The 19,641-nt window shown below is 36.1% G+C and overlaps 1 protein-coding gene across 2 annotated transcripts in view; it reads right to left on the minus strand.

The window, feature by feature from the left end:
* Positions 1-364: 364 nt before the first annotated feature.
* Positions 365-19,641, minus strand: part of LOC146004006 (uncharacterized) — a 32,834-nt gene continuing 13,557 nt past the window's right edge. Inside the window, exons 2-12 of one of the 2 annotated variants that reach the window (XM_083142554.1) lie at positions 14,478-15,046; positions 13,907-13,980; positions 12,362-12,438; positions 10,797-11,347; positions 9,986-10,059; positions 8,402-8,478; positions 7,282-7,368; positions 5,571-5,647; positions 4,875-5,066; positions 2,503-2,773; positions 365-1,396 (exon numbers count right to left, since the gene is read on the minus strand). In XM_083142554.1, the coding sequence (XP_082998680.1) occupies positions 1,377-1,396; positions 2,503-2,773; positions 4,875-5,066; positions 5,571-5,647; positions 7,282-7,368; positions 8,402-8,478; positions 9,986-10,059; positions 10,797-11,347; positions 12,362-12,438; positions 13,907-13,980; positions 14,478-15,046 (2,069 nt within the window). In that variant the 3' untranslated portion in view covers positions 365-1,376. Of the gene's footprint in view, positions 1,456-2,502; positions 2,774-4,874; positions 5,067-5,570; positions 5,648-7,281; positions 7,369-8,401; positions 8,479-9,985; positions 10,060-10,796; positions 11,348-12,361; positions 12,439-13,906; positions 13,981-14,477; positions 15,047-19,641 lie in introns of both variants that reach the window. The other variant, XM_083142553.1, reaches the window with a different exon arrangement.

Below are 19,641 nucleotides of genomic sequence, written 5' to 3' on the forward strand. Positions count from 1 at the left end.
ATGAGATAATTTTATGATACATTAATGTTCATTTCCGTACCATTTTAAATTCATTTCAATTTTTTTGTTACTACGATCCTAGCTAAATAACATATTTAAAACATTAATCAAAAGTGTACCAAAAGCAAGTTCATTTGGTCTATACTTAATGACGTAATGTGCACCTGCACGATGAAACTTTAACTAAATTCCAATTTGCTACCTTCAAATTACCTTAAAATTATAATTAGAGGATTTTAAATATCACCACATACCAAAAAATGGGTACACAAATTTAAAATCGAAGTTGCTTCACGAGAAATACATTTATTTGTAAACTTACTGGGCATTAAAAATTGTCTACATCTATGAGATACAGGCTACATTTTACATTAAATATAGATGACGAAGTAACAATCACAAAATGTTATAACTTACATTTTAAAATAGATTACTTCTTTAATTTGCATGCTAGAGTTGAATCATTGTTTTTATTTCAATTTTCTTATTACAGAATGGCCGTAATTATTAATGGAATTTACACACACCTCACAGTAGCAATTTATGTGTGCAATAGTTTATATTAGGCGTTTTCAATAAAAGAAATACAATGTTTTACAATATTTGAAGATTTAATTCACTGTTTTTGCCAAACCATCTTAAACAAATATGAAAGTATATATATCAATTACACATGTTGTTTTAGCATTCTTAAGAAACATTAAATATTAACGATATCTTCTCAGTTATTTTAATGTACAAGTTAAGAAAGTAAGTGAAGCATGTTCACTGGCTTCAGAAAATGTTTGCAAATAGACATAACTTACTAAAGTAAAACTAAAGTAAAAATATAAGTTAAACAGAAGTATAAATAATAGCATAACGCAAAACACTGGAAAAACAAAATGAAATGGAAATGCAATAAATTCTTATGACGACATAAAATTCAATGTTTACTGAAAATTCGTAAAAAAAAAAAACTCCAATTATAACTGTACTATCCTTTTTATACATATATTACCCAGTTAGTTATTAAGGAAAGGAATGATGAACTGTGAAGTGAAAATAGTGCATCAGTAGCTTAAAATTATTATACTTTTTGTGGTATATTTGCTAAAATATCAAATTCAAATAGATATCAAACCTCAATATGACTTTCAAGCAAGATACAGTATTTGTAGAAGTAACAAGTATATGTGCACAGGTGACATCCTCTTCAGTATTGCTAACCCATGTTATTTACTGATACAGCTATGGCTTTGCATTACATAATAACTTAAATGATAGTAGATTTCTCTCAATGGTTACCTCTATTACTGCAGAATTATTCTTCTTTCTTGTCTTCTTTCTGAATTTTTCTGTTTCCCACTTTCCCCTGAATCTTGAACCGATAAATTTTATGCCAATTCAGATGTTTCTGCAAATATTCAAAGGCAGTGAATGTACAATAGCAGTAGTCGCAAGGATATAAGTAACCTGAAACAAAAGAATTGTATTATGTTTCTCCCATGCCCCCAAGTGCTTTCTTTCGCTTATTTAATATTTATACAATTATTTCATTCATTATTTGACATTTCCACTAAATTTACTTACAAACTCAAAATTACACCATAGAGAAATGATTCTTAAAAGTTCTCGCGTTTCTCTGCGTTCAATTTAAAACAAAAACGGGACTTCTAAAGTTGCGAGTTTAGCGTTGCGCTTGGTTACAAGACGACGTGGTTAATAAGTACACTGTCCTTTCTTTTTATTTCATGAACAGTTTTTTTTCGAATAGCAGTCGTGATCCGAAAATGCCCTGATTCTTTGGTTAACTCACATTAAGACATGTTTTTTTCTCATTATACGTAAATAGCAATGCTAATATGTATCATTTAATTAATCCATGAGAGTGCATATTTACCCATAGCATATATTACTTTCTAAACATAGAAATATCGTGATTATTCTGTAGTACAGATATGACTGAATCAAATGTAACCAAAATATTGCTAATTTTTAGAATAGAATATTCGAATACTCCTGAGAATTGAAAGTAACCAATGAGTGCGAAGCTTTAGGCGATGCGGCGGCCTTTGACAGTAGCCGAATATTTTGTTCGTTTCAATTGTTGTCATTTTCCGACCCAAAGCTGGATACGGGTCTGGTTCCAATGTCCATTGATGTTTGTTTAAATTGCCAAGAAATGATTGCCACCATCATATTTCAGCTCATTTAATGCGTGAAATGAGAAGATTTACGTATTGAAATCCTAAAAAATTGCATGTGCTTTTACGTTCACCTCACATCCTTCATGACTGAAACAGAAAGAAAACAAAACAAAAATATATCTTGGCGTCGGCTGGAGCGACAGCAGAGAACGAATGTGTAGCAAAAGCCTAAGCGCTTGCTGTTTTTCATTTGTTACACTTTAAACGTGCAACATCTTCGCGCCAAGAAGGAAGTAGGACTTATTTCCTGTATGTACCGAACTGGCGTAAACAAGACTATAATTACGGAAAGAGAAACAGGCCAAATGCATACCTTTGTCTGTAGAGATCTTCTTGCAAACATCTTTTTCGAAATCCAAAGGGTCTATTCCAAGTGATCTTGCAGAGATGTCGCCATACCAAACCAGTAACTCCACTTCGGATGGAACAAAGCGGTAGGTCCTATAGTAGATTTTCCCCTGGTACTGGTAAGCATACAGGTTCTGTTCTTCTTTATGGCGAGCGCAGTTCACGTAACGAAGCCAATTGCTTCTTGTGAGATCCGAACCGTCAATTACATGCAGAGGTTTCCTCCGTCTGACAATCTGCAAAATATTGAGATAATATTATCAGACTTGTAGATTGCAGAAAAATCATACAAGGTGTGGGAAAAAGGAAATTGCGTTCCATATTATAGTTCTACGAGGGGGTGTTGATTAGTGATTCGAATTTGTCTCTTCTTCTGTTTTCATATGAACAAATTGTAGGTTGTAATGAACCTTCAGCCTTTTAGTTTCTTGTGACAATACATGAGCCTTCTTACATAATTTTATCTTTGTGTTTTGCAAGTGCGAACTGATCATGGTAGGATTTCAGGAAGTTTCAGTGAGAACTACTGCAGGGCAGTGCTCAAGTATCTCTTGCAAAGAAAGTCCAAAGGCCAGATTCATGAAGATATGTCACAAACATTGGGTGGCAATAGCCCTTGCTACGTAACCCTGAAAAAGGGAGTTGCCAAATTTCGTAACGGGCATTTCATCATGCAGACAATGAATCGCATCCGAGGAGTCCTCCAGTCATGATTGTGCAAGAAACAGTGGACACTGTCCATGAAATGATCTTAGAGAATAGGAGAATTTCTGCTAAGCTGATAGCTTAGACCCTGAACATCTCCTGCGAAAGAGTTGAGTTGTTATTATTCACGACGACCTTGACATGAGGAAGCTTTAAGCAAAGTGAATCCCGAACTTCTCGATGCACACCATTGCTTACGAAGCAGTTCTTCAATGGTTTCAGCACGATAAAGATCGCTTCGTGGCTCAATTGGTAACGGTCGATGAGAACTTGACCTATTCGTATGATCCCGAGACAAAAGAACAGTCACGAGTGGAGGCACAGTAGTTCACCATGCGCAAAGAAGACTATGGTCCAGACGTCAGCTGGCAAGGTTCTTGCTACTTTCTTCTGGGACAAGGATGGTGTACTCTTAGTTGACTACCTCGAGAAGAGCTCCAGTATAACAACTGAATGATACAAATCACTTCTCGATCAGCTGAAACAGAAACTGGCGTCAGCACACAGCAGAAAGTTGTTCCTCCATGAGAACGCATCACAACACTATCACACTGCAGAAATAGGCTGACCTGGGGTTCAAAATAATGGACAATCCACCTTATTCGCCAGATTTAGCCTCTTCGGGTTACCCGCTCTTCCCAAATTTAAAAAAAAAAAAATAAGCAATATCTGAAGACACCATTGCTGAGACCATAAACGCATTTTTAGAAGGTCTTAAAAAGTTTACAGAAAGGTGGCATAATAGGGTTAGTCCCCCGGAGAATATATTGAATAAAAACCTCAACATTATTTTCCAAATGTCGTTTCTTCTAGGTAAAGCTAAAGGCTTATCAGTAACTCGTCGTAGTCAGTATGCATATGATTACACTTGCCATTTCTTCTTACTAGGAATCTTTCAGACCCAAGCAACGTGCGATAAATGTGTCAGTTGGAAACTACTCTTTGCAACATTCCTTGCAGAAGTGACACAACCCCTACATAACCCTTGTAACTTGCGTGTCGTTCAGACTGGGCTACTTTCTCAATGTTGTGCATTGTGTCGCCTCAGTCTGGTGGTAGCGCATGCGCAGTGAATGTTGTTTTACAGACTTGAAGTATGAGTGTCCCTTGTCGCTTCGGTTTGGAACTTATTGTCGCTGTCGCCTCTCGCGTGCCGCTTTGGTCTGAAAGCTTCCTGACATTTACAAGATCGGAGTCTGCAACTAATCATGAAGTTATGATAAATAATTTCCCAAACCTTTTTATTTACAGCTGAAAACTCATGAATATCTACGACATTTCTTGTTAGCCACAAATAACTCTACTGACGCTTACACAGCATTCAATCTACTCAATTACAAGGAAATATTAGCTTACAATGCTTTTAGGTAGCTCAAGCCTTCGTGATAGCCTACTAAGGTCAAAAGTACTCGTATAATGTATTTCTGGTTCGCGATTTAGAATGCTAATGATAAAAAAACATAGCCTTAGGTAACGATGCTTGATTTTCTAGATAGTTATGTAAAATGCAATTTGGTGCACTCGTGGTGTCAGCCTACAAGAAGGGATTTTTTCTTTTGATGTACTATGATTTTTGTACCAACTGAACAGTACAGTACCAATGAACTATACATATTGTATATTAAGTCTTACCTCCCAACAGTAACTTTCATCATCTACTTTCTTCCGTATGACACCTTCATAAGGTCCTAGTCTGATCCCTGCAGGCAGTGGGTACTTTGTGTAGATGCCTCTTCCAGCCTTCGGGATACTGGAGGGTCGAATTTCGAACTGCGAAGGTATGGTCTTATCTGCTCGCATAGGAACTGTGCCGTTGTTGGGTACCTACAACAAGTTCCTCGAATGAATTCTTAAATAAGTCGGAATAAATAAGTCGGAATCATTATGGAATTGATACACTAATTACTACTAGTGGTTACAACAATAAAAGTAAGGCTTTTTCTATTGAAAATTACAGTCAGCTGCAATTATAAGGAGCTAAGATTTAATTTGTTCACTATATCAAAAATTCACTAAAACTGAAACTACTTCTATTAACCTGAACTGGGGTTAATAGTCACAGAGGAAATAAAAGGCCTAAGACAGAAGTGGTGGGCTGTCAATCATTATCCGCCCTGTAAATTTCTTTGTATTGGCTGTACTACATTACGACCAATCTACAGAAAATTACAGTGACCTATAGTTTGATTGGCACATAATGTATTCATGAAACGAAATATCACATAGAATGCAGTGCAGTATTACACAACTGCTTGCCTACGTTTTTTTTAAGTCCAAGTGGTACTCTATTGATATATGCAAATGTATATTATAAAGTATATATATTACCTCAGTATCTTTTAAAGGAAAGAAAGGCCCGTGTTCCAAGCAATCTCCCTTCTTCCATATTTTGCATCTATGGCAAACTGCAATAAATAAAATTATTCAATTCTTGTCACGTCGATAACGTCAAACTGTTTTTTTGCTAGGCTAAGTTTCAACCCAATCAACGTCGATTTATCTCCGGAAGTAAATAATTGAAAGTATATAATTCACAGTCTAGATATACAATGTGCAGGATGGAACGAGTAAAATTGTGGTATTTCTATTACTAAATGGCAAGACATATGGAAACAAAAGACATAATAATTTCCCGATGTTTAGAATGGTCAAGAATTGCAAATATGGTAATGATCCGAACAAGTCACTGAATTTTGACCCACAAGATATAAATCTGCTGGGCCATTGGCTCTCTCTACCAGAATTCCTGCTGCCACCATACCCCTTTGATAATCTACTTATATTTTTAAGTCTGAGTTAGTGTCCGTTTACCTCAACATTAATAACTAGAGATGCACGTGCAGTCACTTATAAGCCACTGTGAAGGTCTTTCCACCCATCTGCTTCCGAACTGAGGCCATTGTTGAATTCCCTGATCCATTCGCAAACTTGCTGGTGTGGTAAACATGAACAGAGATATTGAATTCTCATTTGCAAAAGAATATATATACAGTAAGCTTGTGGAAGTGTGTGGAGGAGGCACCATCTTTAAAATTGTCAGAATGGTGTTACAACTAAGTAGTTGTATTCAACCCGGTTGACAAACCTTAAGTGGGGTTCAGTGTTGCCAACCCACCCCAAGAAAATTTCACCATGTGATATTTCACAGGCGAAGCTAACCTACAAATAGGAGTTGGCAACACTGACTAGTTGCTTCTTAATGTCTTGGAAAAACGTCTTAAGATATTTGTCTCAAGAAAATTTTCTTGACAGGCCGGAATAAACAAACCGGAAGTCGACTTTCTTAAAGATTAAGATATTTGTCTTAAGACGTCCTCCAAGACGCTGATAGTCAGTGTTGCCAACTCCTATTGGTAGGTTAGCTTCGCCTGTGAAATATCACATGGTGAAATTTTCTTGGGGAGGGTTGGCAACACTGAACCCCACTTAAGGTTTGTCAACCGGGTTGAACACAACTACTCTTGATGTTGGTGAAACCCCATCGTAAAAGGCTATGGCAAGAGCCCAGTAGGTTGGCAACCTTGAGCGCGCCACTTTCGCGTTTGCCTTACGATATTTTCCGTTAAGGCTGCAAAAAACGCGCCACTTTCTGTTGCAGAACTGTCTTTTTACCCCTACTGGCTCTCCCTCATATTGTGGTCTGTCACATTTGAATGCCGTTTGGAACTGAACGTATGGCAATGCCGAAATACGGCGATTTTCTTTTCCAACATTTTTTAACTCTGTTCATTTTGTCAGCAACCGAGACCATCAATATAACAATTGTTATATATCTTAATAGATAAGTCTTGGTATCCTGCCCTACCTTGACCTCCCTTCCACTATAAAAATACTCTAGCATTGCCACTGTATACTACAATGCCATGATAATAATAAAGTTAATTACATTATAATAATGTAACTATATAAATTATGATAACTATATTATATAATGATAACCATCAAACTATATATATTTGCGCACCGTCTGTTTTGAGATTAGCTATTGTAATGCAGAACAACGTACAGGAAATGCTGAACTCTAAAATGTACTACTCACAGAGATAGTCATCATCATCAGAACCATCAGTTTCACGGAATTTCTTCCTTGTAGCTTTACGTTTGGATCTCTTCATTTGTGCTCCATCTGAAACAAACAATCGTCCAATTATTTCTATTACTATAAACGTACGTCGGACTGTTCGTAGTGGCAATACCTGTGACCTTGAAAGCAATACCATTTTATTATGATGGCGACGTAATGGTTACGTTTCAAAATAGAAGGAGTGCCACGATTTTTGACGGAAACTTGGTGGAATATTTTTTTTAGTGTGTGTAAGTATCTCGTGCAAAAACGAGGAAAAATCTTACTCCTAGATATGTTCATATCCATTCTGACTTCGGGGTGAGAAATTCACATTTATTTTTGCGTTCGTCCATGCGTAAGCCATCGGTGTGCCCACGTGAATAATATGAAGTCCTCAGAAATGTTGGATACAGTACAAAGATTTATCAAATAAGCACTAGCAATTTCTGTTGCGAAATTTTCACGCTGGTACACGAAATAATATCAGACAACTACCGTTGCTTTTATGCCCTTAACAAAAAAATATAAGTAATAACAAAATGAAGGGAGCAAATCTTTGATATTATTTTGTATTTCAGGCAGACGTTTTCATAAGAGAATATATCACACAAGAGGAGTTATCAGTGAATATTATATACCTATAAAATAAATAACTTCAACTTCTAAAAGTATTAAATACTTCATTAATGCTAAACGTAGCACGTTATGAGCCAGAAAGCGACATAAAACTATTATTGTTTGGAGTGTTACTATTAAAACCCATTTAATGAATTTAACGTATCACCCCTTTCTTATAATTATTAACGTTGGTGCCAGGTTAAATTTGTTTCGTACCATTCATACTTCATTCTTTACATATTGTTTTGAATATGGAAACGATTTATTAATTTCCATGAAAACTTTGTTGATGACTTTTAAATAATCAATATTAAATATACGTTTTCAGTTTATAATTTGTGCTTTACAACCCTGTAATTAGGCGGTTACCTGCGTGTTCTAATAAACAAATAAATTACAATAAGATTATATATTAAATGTATACACGAGTGCTAAATTTCCACCACATTTACAAGTAAAGTACATATATACTTACCACCGTTAGTAGTTTCATCAAGATTCTCCAACTCATTTGACACCAGTTTCCTTAGTTTGGCTGACTTAGCGAAATTTCTGGAAGGATTACAAAAAAGTGTGTTAAAGTTTTGTCTGCACTCCAAGACTTTATTGTTATATGGAAGGCTAACTTCAACAGCAGACAGTCAATACAGATTCAGATAACATGATTAAATAGATTAATATTTTAAATTTCTAAATGCCTCTTTATAAATTTGGAGGTACCTTTTAATTGGTTCGAGTAGATACTAGTATTCCAATGCGTATGGTACAGTACTGGAAGGTAGATTTATATAGTACAAACAAAAGAGCATACGAAAAACAGTGTATCGTCAAATTATAGCCTAAATTTTTGCCTTTCCACTTCTAGATAATTCAGTCTAAAAATTAAAACGTAGGCTACAGGATCTATTTAAAGTGAAATGTAGTTTTATAAATATATGAATGACTATTTTATTTTATGTTTTTGAACTATGTGTAATCAGTATAGTTTCTAAATATATTCTAAAGTTTCAAAGATAATGTAAGAAATGCTTATCAATAAAAGAAAAACATCGTCTTTAAAAATCCGGAATTAATTATTGAAAATTAAGATTTCAAAGATGGAATTTTTACAAAATAAAGTTTGTATAAGTTTGTTTGTATAGGTCTTCTACTGTCTGATGATATCCCTCTTATCCATACGAACATCCAGAAGTTTCCATTTGTTCATAAAAACAAGATATGTATTCGGAACCCAAAACTTATAATAGTAGAATACAGTTTGAAGCCTAATAAGCAAATAATTTCACACACTTCATGTTGAAAGTGGAAACAATATTTTATAGATTTAATACAGAATTTGCCGACCTCCCTGGCAGAGTGGTTAGCACAGCGCGCTGCGGCTCCAGGGGTCCTGTATTCAAATAACGTGCATGGACATGGGTGTTCTTTGTGAGTGTCTCTTCTACAATTCCATCATATCATTACACATCCTCATCTTCGTGATTAGCCAAAAGTGGTAGAAAAGCTAAGTAAAATGAACCAAATCAATGAAGCAATCAGAACAAAATGTGAATTGTCTATAATGTATTAAGGGCGTTTAATTTAAATTGATGCTGAATTGTATACAATACAAAGCTAGCTTTCTCAGTACCTACTCTTTATATCCTCTCCAATATTGGAACAGAAAGTCTTAGAAACAACGGAAAATGTAAAAATGAACGTTAATGCAGAGTGTACCAAAATGACTGATGCAGTTTTGTAGTTGATTATATCCTTAAGAATGTTGTACTGAGTTACAAAAACAAGTAGAATCTAAAGAGTAACTCTTATAAGTTTAGAAAACATATCCCACAACTATTCAAAATGTACACTCTTGGTCACCTGGCACATATCCAGGCGGTAGTCTAATTCTTTTAGTACGCATGTCTTGTCTTATGGTCTCCACAGCCACAATAATCCTGCTCGGCAAATGAGGTACGCTCGCATTTCCAAAAGAGTCATGGATGCTTGAAACCGTTTCAGTCAATTTGATACACGGTGTAGAAGAAAGAATATATCTATTTTGAAAATTGAAACTTACTTCTTTATTTCTTGTTCTGTAAAGCCAGAAATTCCACCATCCAATGCGAATTTTATCCTTTTTGATTTGCGTACCTACAAAAAAAAACTGTATAAAGAAACACATCGTGTCCGCATGATAGAAGATACATATATATGACAGCATTATTGTATAAATAATCATATATCACAATATAAAGTAAAGAATCTCATCCCCCCTTAAAATGAGTGAACAATTTGCATAACTTTACCTTCACTTCTATTCAAATTTCATCTCAGATCTAAAAGTAGTAATTCTTTTGGTGTTCTTCATAATTCATTTTTATTATATTGAGTTTTAGTAAAATTTGTGGCATCTAAAACAATATGTACTTTATGAAGAATTGCAATTGAAAATTCAATCTGTGTATTACGTAGTATATATGTATATGTATGTATGTATGTATGTATATTAACAATATACATAAATACAATATACATATATATGTTTGTGTACATACTTGTACCTATATGTATTCGCATAGGCGCTGACTTTAACGGGTAAAACACTTTCTACCCTCTCGTACATCTAGAGGGACATATTATGTACATTTAAATGTATAAAATATTGTTTAAGCCCCAAAAAAATTATTTTAAGTTGGCGTCTTGATGAATTAGTATTTAAGGGCAACATAGAAAGAATATATCAATTGAAAGAAATTTATTTTTATTACATGCAAAATTTTGTTACAACACTTGAGTTAGAATTGTTTCTATATAGTAGAGAAGGAATTGCCAGTAAAGTAAATGTTAAGAAGAAGTAAATATGATATGATCAGGAAATAACGTCTTACCTTACATTTTGACTCCTCTTTATCAGTATCTGTTGCTTTCCTTCGTTTAATATTTCCTTTGGGTTTTGATTTGGTTTGCATATCAGATGACGAAAGGTCATCTGGGTTGGAAACAGAGACTGGGGTTTCCTGCATAGAACTGTTGGTGTTACGCTGAAGTGCTGCATCTTCACGTACTTTAGCCCTTGTCTTATGAAATGAGATCAGACCTTGTACATTTCCAATTTTAGAAAGAGTTCTGTAGTTTATCGTCCTTCTTGTCAATGGCAACCGGTTTCTACTCTGCATGCGACCATCTTCAGAAGGTTTACTGCGTTGAGCAGGTGGACGTTCATCCGAGTCTGAGGCGGAAAGATTCTTATCATTATTCTTCTCTTGGAAACCAGAATCAACAACTGCTTTGGTCTGTGGCTGAGGCTTACGGAGATCCCGTAATCTCATCTTCATTTCACTTATAGTCTCTCGCTTCTTCATGTTTTCCTTTTCACGTTTTCGCCCTTCGCCGTCCTGGTTTTGAAGCTTCAACGTCTCTCCCCCTTTTCTCTTCTTGGCTGATATGAACCAGAAAGAAACGATAAAACTAGCGTCATTTCAACAGAAACATTATACTTCAGTGAGGGCGGTAACAAAATGCGAAAGGGAAAGTCGAATTGGATATACCAGCAGAAAATTTTCTAAAAGGATTTTAAAAGTTGTGTTCTGAAATGGGATATACCTAATACCTACATTGAAAATCTTGAGACGTTATATTTACGGATCATCGTAAAATGAAAATGTTTTGAGAAAGTCAGAGAGCTACGTGATTCAGAAAAAGTAATGAAAATAAAAACTAGTAAAATAAATTATATATGTGTGTGTGTGTGTGTGTGAAAAGAAACCGAAGGAAAAAATGGGAGACAATCGAATAGAAAAAGCAGTAAAAGAAATAATCAACGAGAGGGGAGGAACATTCAAGAAAAATAGAATAGGCGTCAAGTTTCCCCTCCCCAAAGAGTGCTTCACTTGATATTATTTTACATATATAATATTCACACACACAGATACACCCACCCACACACAGTATATGCAATGTGCCCTAAAACAACTTCAACAACTATAGAGTGCTGGTACATACCACAAAAACAAGTAAATTTTTCTTGGAACCTTGTAAGCATTACCTCGAAACCACTTACTTGTTGCGCTGTAAACGCTTAAAATCTAACCTTTACATATATGCAACCAAACACAGCAAACGATCGCTTTGACCTAGCTTCCAGGAATGTGTGGAAGGTTGCCACCACCGTCCCTTGTTAATAGATACGACTAGAAAACAACTTTGGAATCTTACTTGAGCAAAATAGGAAAGAATAATGAGATTTGCGATGTTGTAAGAAGTTTTACAGTATTTACAAACTGACCAAGACAAACAATTTCCAATAAATGGAGACAAAAATTCAAGACTGTTCAAGACTTCAATTGAGGTTGGCTGTTATGTTAATAATAAACAAATAATTTACAAGAAGATTATTTATGGCTGAGCGCCATATTTTTACCAAAATTACAAGTAAAATATATGTATTACTTACCACAGGAGATAGTTTGATCAAGTTTTTTCATCTTTTTTGACACCAGTTTCCTTAGTATGGCTGACTTAGCAAAATTTCTGGAAGAATCATAAATATGAATTTAAAAATTTTGCCGATATTGCAAGACTGCTAATAACATCTCAAGAGGTTTTCTTATTGTTATCTATTGCCTCCCCGATAGCGCAGTGGCAGCGTCGTCGCCTTGTAATCAAGGGGTTCCAGGTTCGATACACGATAGAGGCACATAGTGGTTCGGATTCTACTTTAAACTGTAGGTCCAGTTCCAATTAACCTTACTGTGCACAAAATGGACTTAAAACACCAACTAAAAACTCAAAAAAACTCTTATTGTTATCCGTAAGACTAACTTCAACAACAAAAGATAGTCAACTCAAATTCAAACAATATGAATAATATGATTAGTACTTTGAACTTCAATATCTCTATTATTTTTTATATATATTTGGAGGCACTTTTAATTTGTTCGAATAGATAATATGAATTCAATGTATGTAGTAGAATAAATACTGAAAGGTAGACTTGAACAGTACAAAAAAATGTAATCTGAGCAATTATATATCGTCAAATTTTAATCAAATTGTTTACTTTTCCACTTCCAGATAATTCCATGTACTAAAAATTAAAAAGTATTAATTAATTGAAATGTATTTTTCTAGTTATCTGAATGATATATTTGCATTTCTTGTTTTTCAGATGTGTATAATCAATATTGGATATTTTCTACACAGTGTAAGGTTTTAAACAAAATATATATTAAATTCCCACCAATAATAGAAAAATATTGTTTTTTAAAAAAAACAGGAATTATTTTTGAAAATTAAAATTTCAAGCATGGTATTTTTACATTATGAAAAAAGTCTTGACTTCTACTGTCTGGTGATATCATGTATAACGAAATCAATCCTTACCCACTACAACAACATTAAAATATACTTTAAAGCCTAATAAAGAATTATATTGAAAATCGAAGCAATATTTGCTCGATTTAAAACATAATGTGATTTCCCTATGATGTACTGAGGGCAATTAATTTATTGTCTTTGCTGAATTGTATATCTAGGTATAATACGCAGCTAGTTTTTTCAATTCAAACTCTTTATATCTTCTCCAAAACTGCAACAAGGAGTCCTAGTAATAACGAGAAAATGAACATTAATACAGCGAGTACCAAAATGATTGACGCAGTTTTGAAGTTGATTACTGGTATATTCATAAGTATGTTGTAGAGAATTACAAACAAAAAAACTAGTAGAAATGAAAGAATACCATCAAGAGTTTATAAATCATATTCTAGAAGTGTTCGATGTGTACACCCTTGGGCACATTGCACATATGAATACGGTAATCTCAATCTTGCTCCACTTTGATGAGCATGTCTTGTGTCATGGTCTCCACAGCCGCAATAATCCTGCTTAGCAAATCAGGTATGCTAGCATTTCCAAAGCTGTTACATCCGCTTGAAACCGCTCCGTTCATTTTGGTACACGGTGTAGAAGGAGGAAAATGTATATTTTGAAAACTTACTTCTTTATTTCTTCTTCTGTAAAGCCATAAATTCCACCATCCAATGCAGACTTTTTTCTTTCTGATTTACGTACCTAGAAAAGAAAACACACCATGTCCAAACAACAGAAAATAGATATCACAGAATTAGGGTATAGTTAATCGTATGTCACAATATAAAGCACAAGATCTCACATTTCCTTAAAGTTCGTAATTTCATCTTCATCAATTCAAATTCTAATCACACATTTAGAATTAGTAATTCTTCTCGTCCATTTATGTTATATTGAGTTTTAGTAAAACTTCTTCAGCATTAAAAAATAAGTGTACTCCATGAGAAATTATAGTTGCAAATTCAATCTCTATATTACAAATTGATGATCACAATTTTAAATTAAAATAACATCGCTTAAGGCGTACATGTTTACATTAATTTTAAATGAAAAGTAGAAGGAATCAATTAAAATAAATTTCTTGTTATAGCACCGGAGTTGGAATTGTCTCTATGCAGTAGGCCTAGACAAATAATTGTCAGTTACGTTAATGTTAAGAAGGAGTAAATATATGATATTGTTAGGAAGTAACGTCTTACCTTACATTCTGGCTTCTCATCCTCAGTGTCTGTTTCTCCCCTTCGTTTAATATTTTCCTTGGGCTTCGTCTTGGTTTGCATATCAGATGCTGAAAGGTCATCTGGATTGGAAGTAGAGACTGGGGTTTCCTGCTTAGAACTGTTAGCGTTGCGCTGAAGTGCTGAGGCATCTTTACGTACTTTAACCCTTGTCTCACGAACTGGGACCAGACCATGTGCATTTCCAAATTTAGAAAGAGTTCTGTAGTTTATACGGATCTTCGTCCCTCTTTTCAATAACCTCCTGTTTCTAGTCTGCGAGTTGCCATCTTCAGAAGGTGGAACAGGTGGACGTTCGCCTGAGTCTGAGGGTGCAACATTCTTATCAGTATTCTTCTTTGGGAAACCTGAATCAGCACCTCCGGATTTTGCAGTTTTGGTCTGTGGTTGAAGCTTAGGGAGATCCCTTAATCTCATCTTCATTTGACTTATAGTCTCTCGCTTCTTCTTGTTGTTTTCCTTTGCACGTTTCCGTCCTTCACCATCTTGGTTTTGAAGACTTGAAGTCTCTCCTCTTAGTCTCTTCCTCACTAATAGAAGCCAGAAAGAAACGATAAAACTGGCTTCAATTCAACAGAAACACTGCAGTTCAGTAATGTCGACAGCAAAATGTGAATAAGTAAGCGGAATGGGACCTCCCCGAAGAAAATATACCTATATTGAAAATTGAGGAACTGGATATTTACACATCTTTTTATAATAAGATTGTTTTCAGAGAAGCAGCGAGAGAGAAAGGAATCGAAGTAAGAGCAAGTGAAGAAAATGGAAAAAGAGGAAAAAATAAAAGAACCCAGGGAGAGATGAAAATAAACTGAAGGGCAAAATGAGAGAAAACGGAATAGAAGGAACACTAAAATAAACCATAAGAGAGAGGTTAATTGACGTCTCTCCTAATGAGAGCCCTCACTTGATAATTTTTCGTATAAAGGTGTATATTGTGGAAAGACTCAAGGGAGACATATATTGTTAAAAAGCTAAAACTCAAAGCAAACATCGATACTCGGCCAAGCGACGCAATCATACATTCCAGCAATAGCGGAAGTAACTGACGTCAGGAGACGCAGCATTCCACAAAACACTACCGGGTGCATGAACAACGACAATCGACGAACCCGAAAGGCTGAGTCGGCATCTGAGCAACGCTCTTTGATAGGTTAAAAGGGGTAACTTCCAGAATTCGGAGGTCATTCATTCATTCATCAGCCTGTGAGTAACGTGTAGCCAGTGGTGAGTGACTTCACAAGCTATAGTCGAGAAGAGCTCTAGGCTCTCGAGTCGCCGTCTCGCTGAGGGCAACCGCTACGTTACTAAGCATGTCGGCCGTACCTGCCTACAGTCAACTTGGCTAGTACTGCTCGCTGACTCAGTCACATCGACCAGATGCAGTCCGGAGTGGTAACTAGTAGTTAGAATCACACAACTTCAACCTGCCACAGAACGGAAGACTGTGGGCCAGCGAACCGAGGACTCCGAGATCTGTCACCTGACGTCTGCTACTAGTCGCCTAGCCGAGAGGTAAAATGCATCATCGACATCCCTTGATTCCTTCCACTCTCTGCTTGGGCTAAGTTGAGGAGATTGTAGGGGGAACATATAACGTACCTTGCTCTATCATCAGGCCCCCCTAAGCGTTCAGGAGTTTGATCCACGCATAGAATGCTCATGAAACCAATGAACTATGGAGGTGCAAGATGAACAGCAGCAATGATAGTGTATTTTCCTGAGGATACCGTCTTATGCATCGGTTTTAAATAGCAGAACACGAATATATATGAGTTCAAAATATGTGTGTGTGTGAGTGTAAATACATACATGTATAGTATGAAAGCTCTGTACATGTTATATTTTTGGAGTTTATGATATTGTTATGTCATTACATTAGTTGCTTTACAAGCTGACAACAAAAACTTTGAAACATATTGTGTTGTTTTGGAGGGGCGGGGACAAAGAGGGTAGGTCATCAATTTTTGTGAAACAGATAACTGCCTTAAATTTAGTATGATTTAGCTTAAATTTGCAATGGAGGTTGACTAGAACGGTATAGCATTGGAGCAAAATCAGATAGGAAGTTTCAAGAAAGTCGATTACTCCAACTTTACGCACTCTCTCCCGTGGTGTAGAAATTTATTTAAAACCCTACAGAGAAAACATTTTTCTTAGTGTAGGAAACTGACAGTCATGACCGTACACTGACTTCTTCCCAACGATGGAAAACAAACATTTTTTTCAGGGGGGACAAAGACGTTATTCCAAGGGGGGGAGGAATAACACTTTCCAAGAGATTGCAATTCTTTATTTTGGCCCCAGTTGATGCCTTGCTCGCAGTGATATTGGAATAAAAGCTTAAAATAAAATTTTAAAATTTTGTATTTGATTTGATTTGTTCTTTTTACTTCACTTTTCTGCCTCTTTTGGCTATGTAGATGAGGATGAGTGTAATCATATGATGAAATTGATGAAGGGACACTCACAAGGAACACCCATGGCCAGGTTGACATTCGAACCCAGGACTCCTGGCGTGTAATTAAAAATATATTGTGTAATTTAGGAGAGGAGGCTTTACTTTCGAGACCCTTCTCCCTGCTGTTCTTGTCGGAAATGAAAGTCGCCAACATTTGAAAAGAATGAATATGCACTAAGTATAGTGAATATAATATTTTAATTTTCTACCCTTATAGTCTAGAACATCCTACAAATACGTATTCGTTCCTTGCATTTTCCGCAATTGGGGGGGGGGGGAGATGGGCAGGAGCTAAAAATTACAGTCTGCTAGCTGTTGCCTCTCGCTGTAAGAAAGTGTTGGGAGGAGGGTAGGGGTTGGGAAACGTGCAATCAAAAGTTCGTGAATGGGCTTCAGTGGGTGTCAAGTGGTTTATTGTGTCTGTGTTGGTTTGCTTATTTTGATTGGCATGGGCGTCGCCAAAAATTTTATTATGGGGTCTACCCAATGATAAATATTCAATAGCAGCAATAATAACATTAATTATTATTTTCATTGTTACGAATACTGTTATACAATAACTATTGTATACTGACAAGAATTAACCAATTTTACTTCAATTTTTTTATTATTCTTAAATCCTTGGAAAATATTTTCTTCTACTAGATTCACCAGATGAGTGAATATCCATCATAACTCTTTATTATTTTCATTACATTTCATACAGTTAGCGTGCTGAAATGCATAGTTATTATTTATTCTACAGGGTGCGGCACGTAAAACCAGCCCGCTGTAATCCCGATGTAATTGCTTTGCTAATGAACATGTAAAAATATCTAAATGAACATGTCAACAGAAAATGGCGTTGCATGAGTTACTAATTATGTTTCTCACCAACAGGTGGCTTGTGAACCCGTGGTCGAGTGAAAGCAGTTGAGGCCTTGTTGGGTGAAGCCGTGATAATGCCGTATTTGATTCCTGAGCGTGTTGCAATTGTTGAAGCTTTTGTGCGCACCGGATCCTTTGTGCAAACAAGGAAGTTGTTTCAGGAGAAATTTCCAGGACGTCCTGTCCCAGCAAAACGCACAATACAGGATTTGATTGGGAAATGGAGGCGTACAGGTTCTGTTGCAAGTGCTCCCAGGGACAGACGACCATCTGTCTGCACACCTGAATTACGGAGGCAGGTGCAGAACATAATGGCGAGAAGTCCTCGTAAATCAACGAGGAAATTAAGTCAACAGGTTCCAGCTAGTGAGCGAAGTTGTAGACTTGTGTTAAGGGCGCTGAAGTTAAAACCTTACCGGATAAGTGTAGTGCAACAACTGAGGGAGCTTGACCCGGGGAAGAGGGTGGATTTTTGTTCATGGCTATTGACAAATGTTGCCAGTGGCGTTTTGGATCCATTGATGCTCATCATGAGTGACGAGGCGTGGTTTCACCTGTCGGGATACGTAAATTCCCAAAACAATCGCTATTGGTTGTCACAGAATCCACACGTAATCCACGAGCAGCCATTGCATGACGAAAAGATTGGTGTTTGGTGTGCCATTTCCGCACAACGCGTTATGGGGCCCATATTTTTTGAAACTACAGTAGACAGTAACGTGTATTTGGGAATTCTGGAAGAGTTTTATGAACAATTGACAGAAGAGGAGCGTCAGTTCTGTTACTTTCAGCAGGACGGATCAACAAGCCACACATCAAATGCTTCACTATCCCGTGTGCATGAAATGTTTACTCCAGAGAGGACAATTAGCAAAGGCCTGTGGCCTCCTCGGTCACCCGACTTTTTAATTTGTGACTTTTACTTGTGGGGAATGTTAAAGGGGAAAGTATTCAAAACAAATCCACACACAATTGAAGAACTCAAGACTTCCATCCAGAATGTCATGAACAGCATCACCACTCAAGAATTAACAAAGGTGTACATGAATCTCCTGAAACGTGCTCAGACGTGTGTTGAAGTGGGTGGAGGACACTTTCAGCATCTATTGTGAAGGTGAGAAATCTTAACACACAACATTACATTTCATTTGGTGTATTGCTTTTGTTTGATTTTGTTTTAATTTCACTTAATCATTCAAATTGTTCATCTAATGATATCTTATGAAGGGACGGGCTGGATTTAAGTGCCGCACCCTGTAGATTGTTATTATCTTTTACACATATCGTTCAAGAAAAAACTTTAAAAGTTATGGGGAAATTATACTCATGCAATTTAAGTTGTAACTTCCCACACAAAACTCTAATTTTTGTTCATTTTTAAAGTGTGAAACCCTTATTATTTCCTTTTAAATGGTACAATATGAAAATATAATCTAGTTCCTGTATTTTACGCTATTTTTTTTCTTTTCGATCTAACACGGTTTTTCTTGGCTTTTCTGTTCGAATATGAGCAAACTGAACTTTCTTCCCGTTATAAACTAAAGAAAAACAAGCTATGTGCTTTCTGTGTAACTTGAAATGAACTATGTCAATTACCAAGGGGAACAATGGACTGTTACGGCAGCCCTCCCCCTTCCCAACGCCCATTTTAAATAATTTTGTAAGTCGAAACGAGACAATTGGCGTTTTCTCTCCTTTGCCACGAGTTCCTCTTATTCGCCTTTATAATTAGTTTCCTTAAGCCATTGACTTATCGTGGAATCTTCTCTCTTGTATAAAACATTGACGTTAGTCTAC

Source organism: Lepisma saccharinum, chromosome 21 (genome assembly GCF_977018435.1).
Source record: "Lepisma saccharinum chromosome 21, izLepSacc3.1, whole genome shotgun sequence".
Classification (NCBI taxonomy): domain Eukaryota; kingdom Metazoa; phylum Arthropoda; class Insecta; order Zygentoma; family Lepismatidae; genus Lepisma; species Lepisma saccharinum.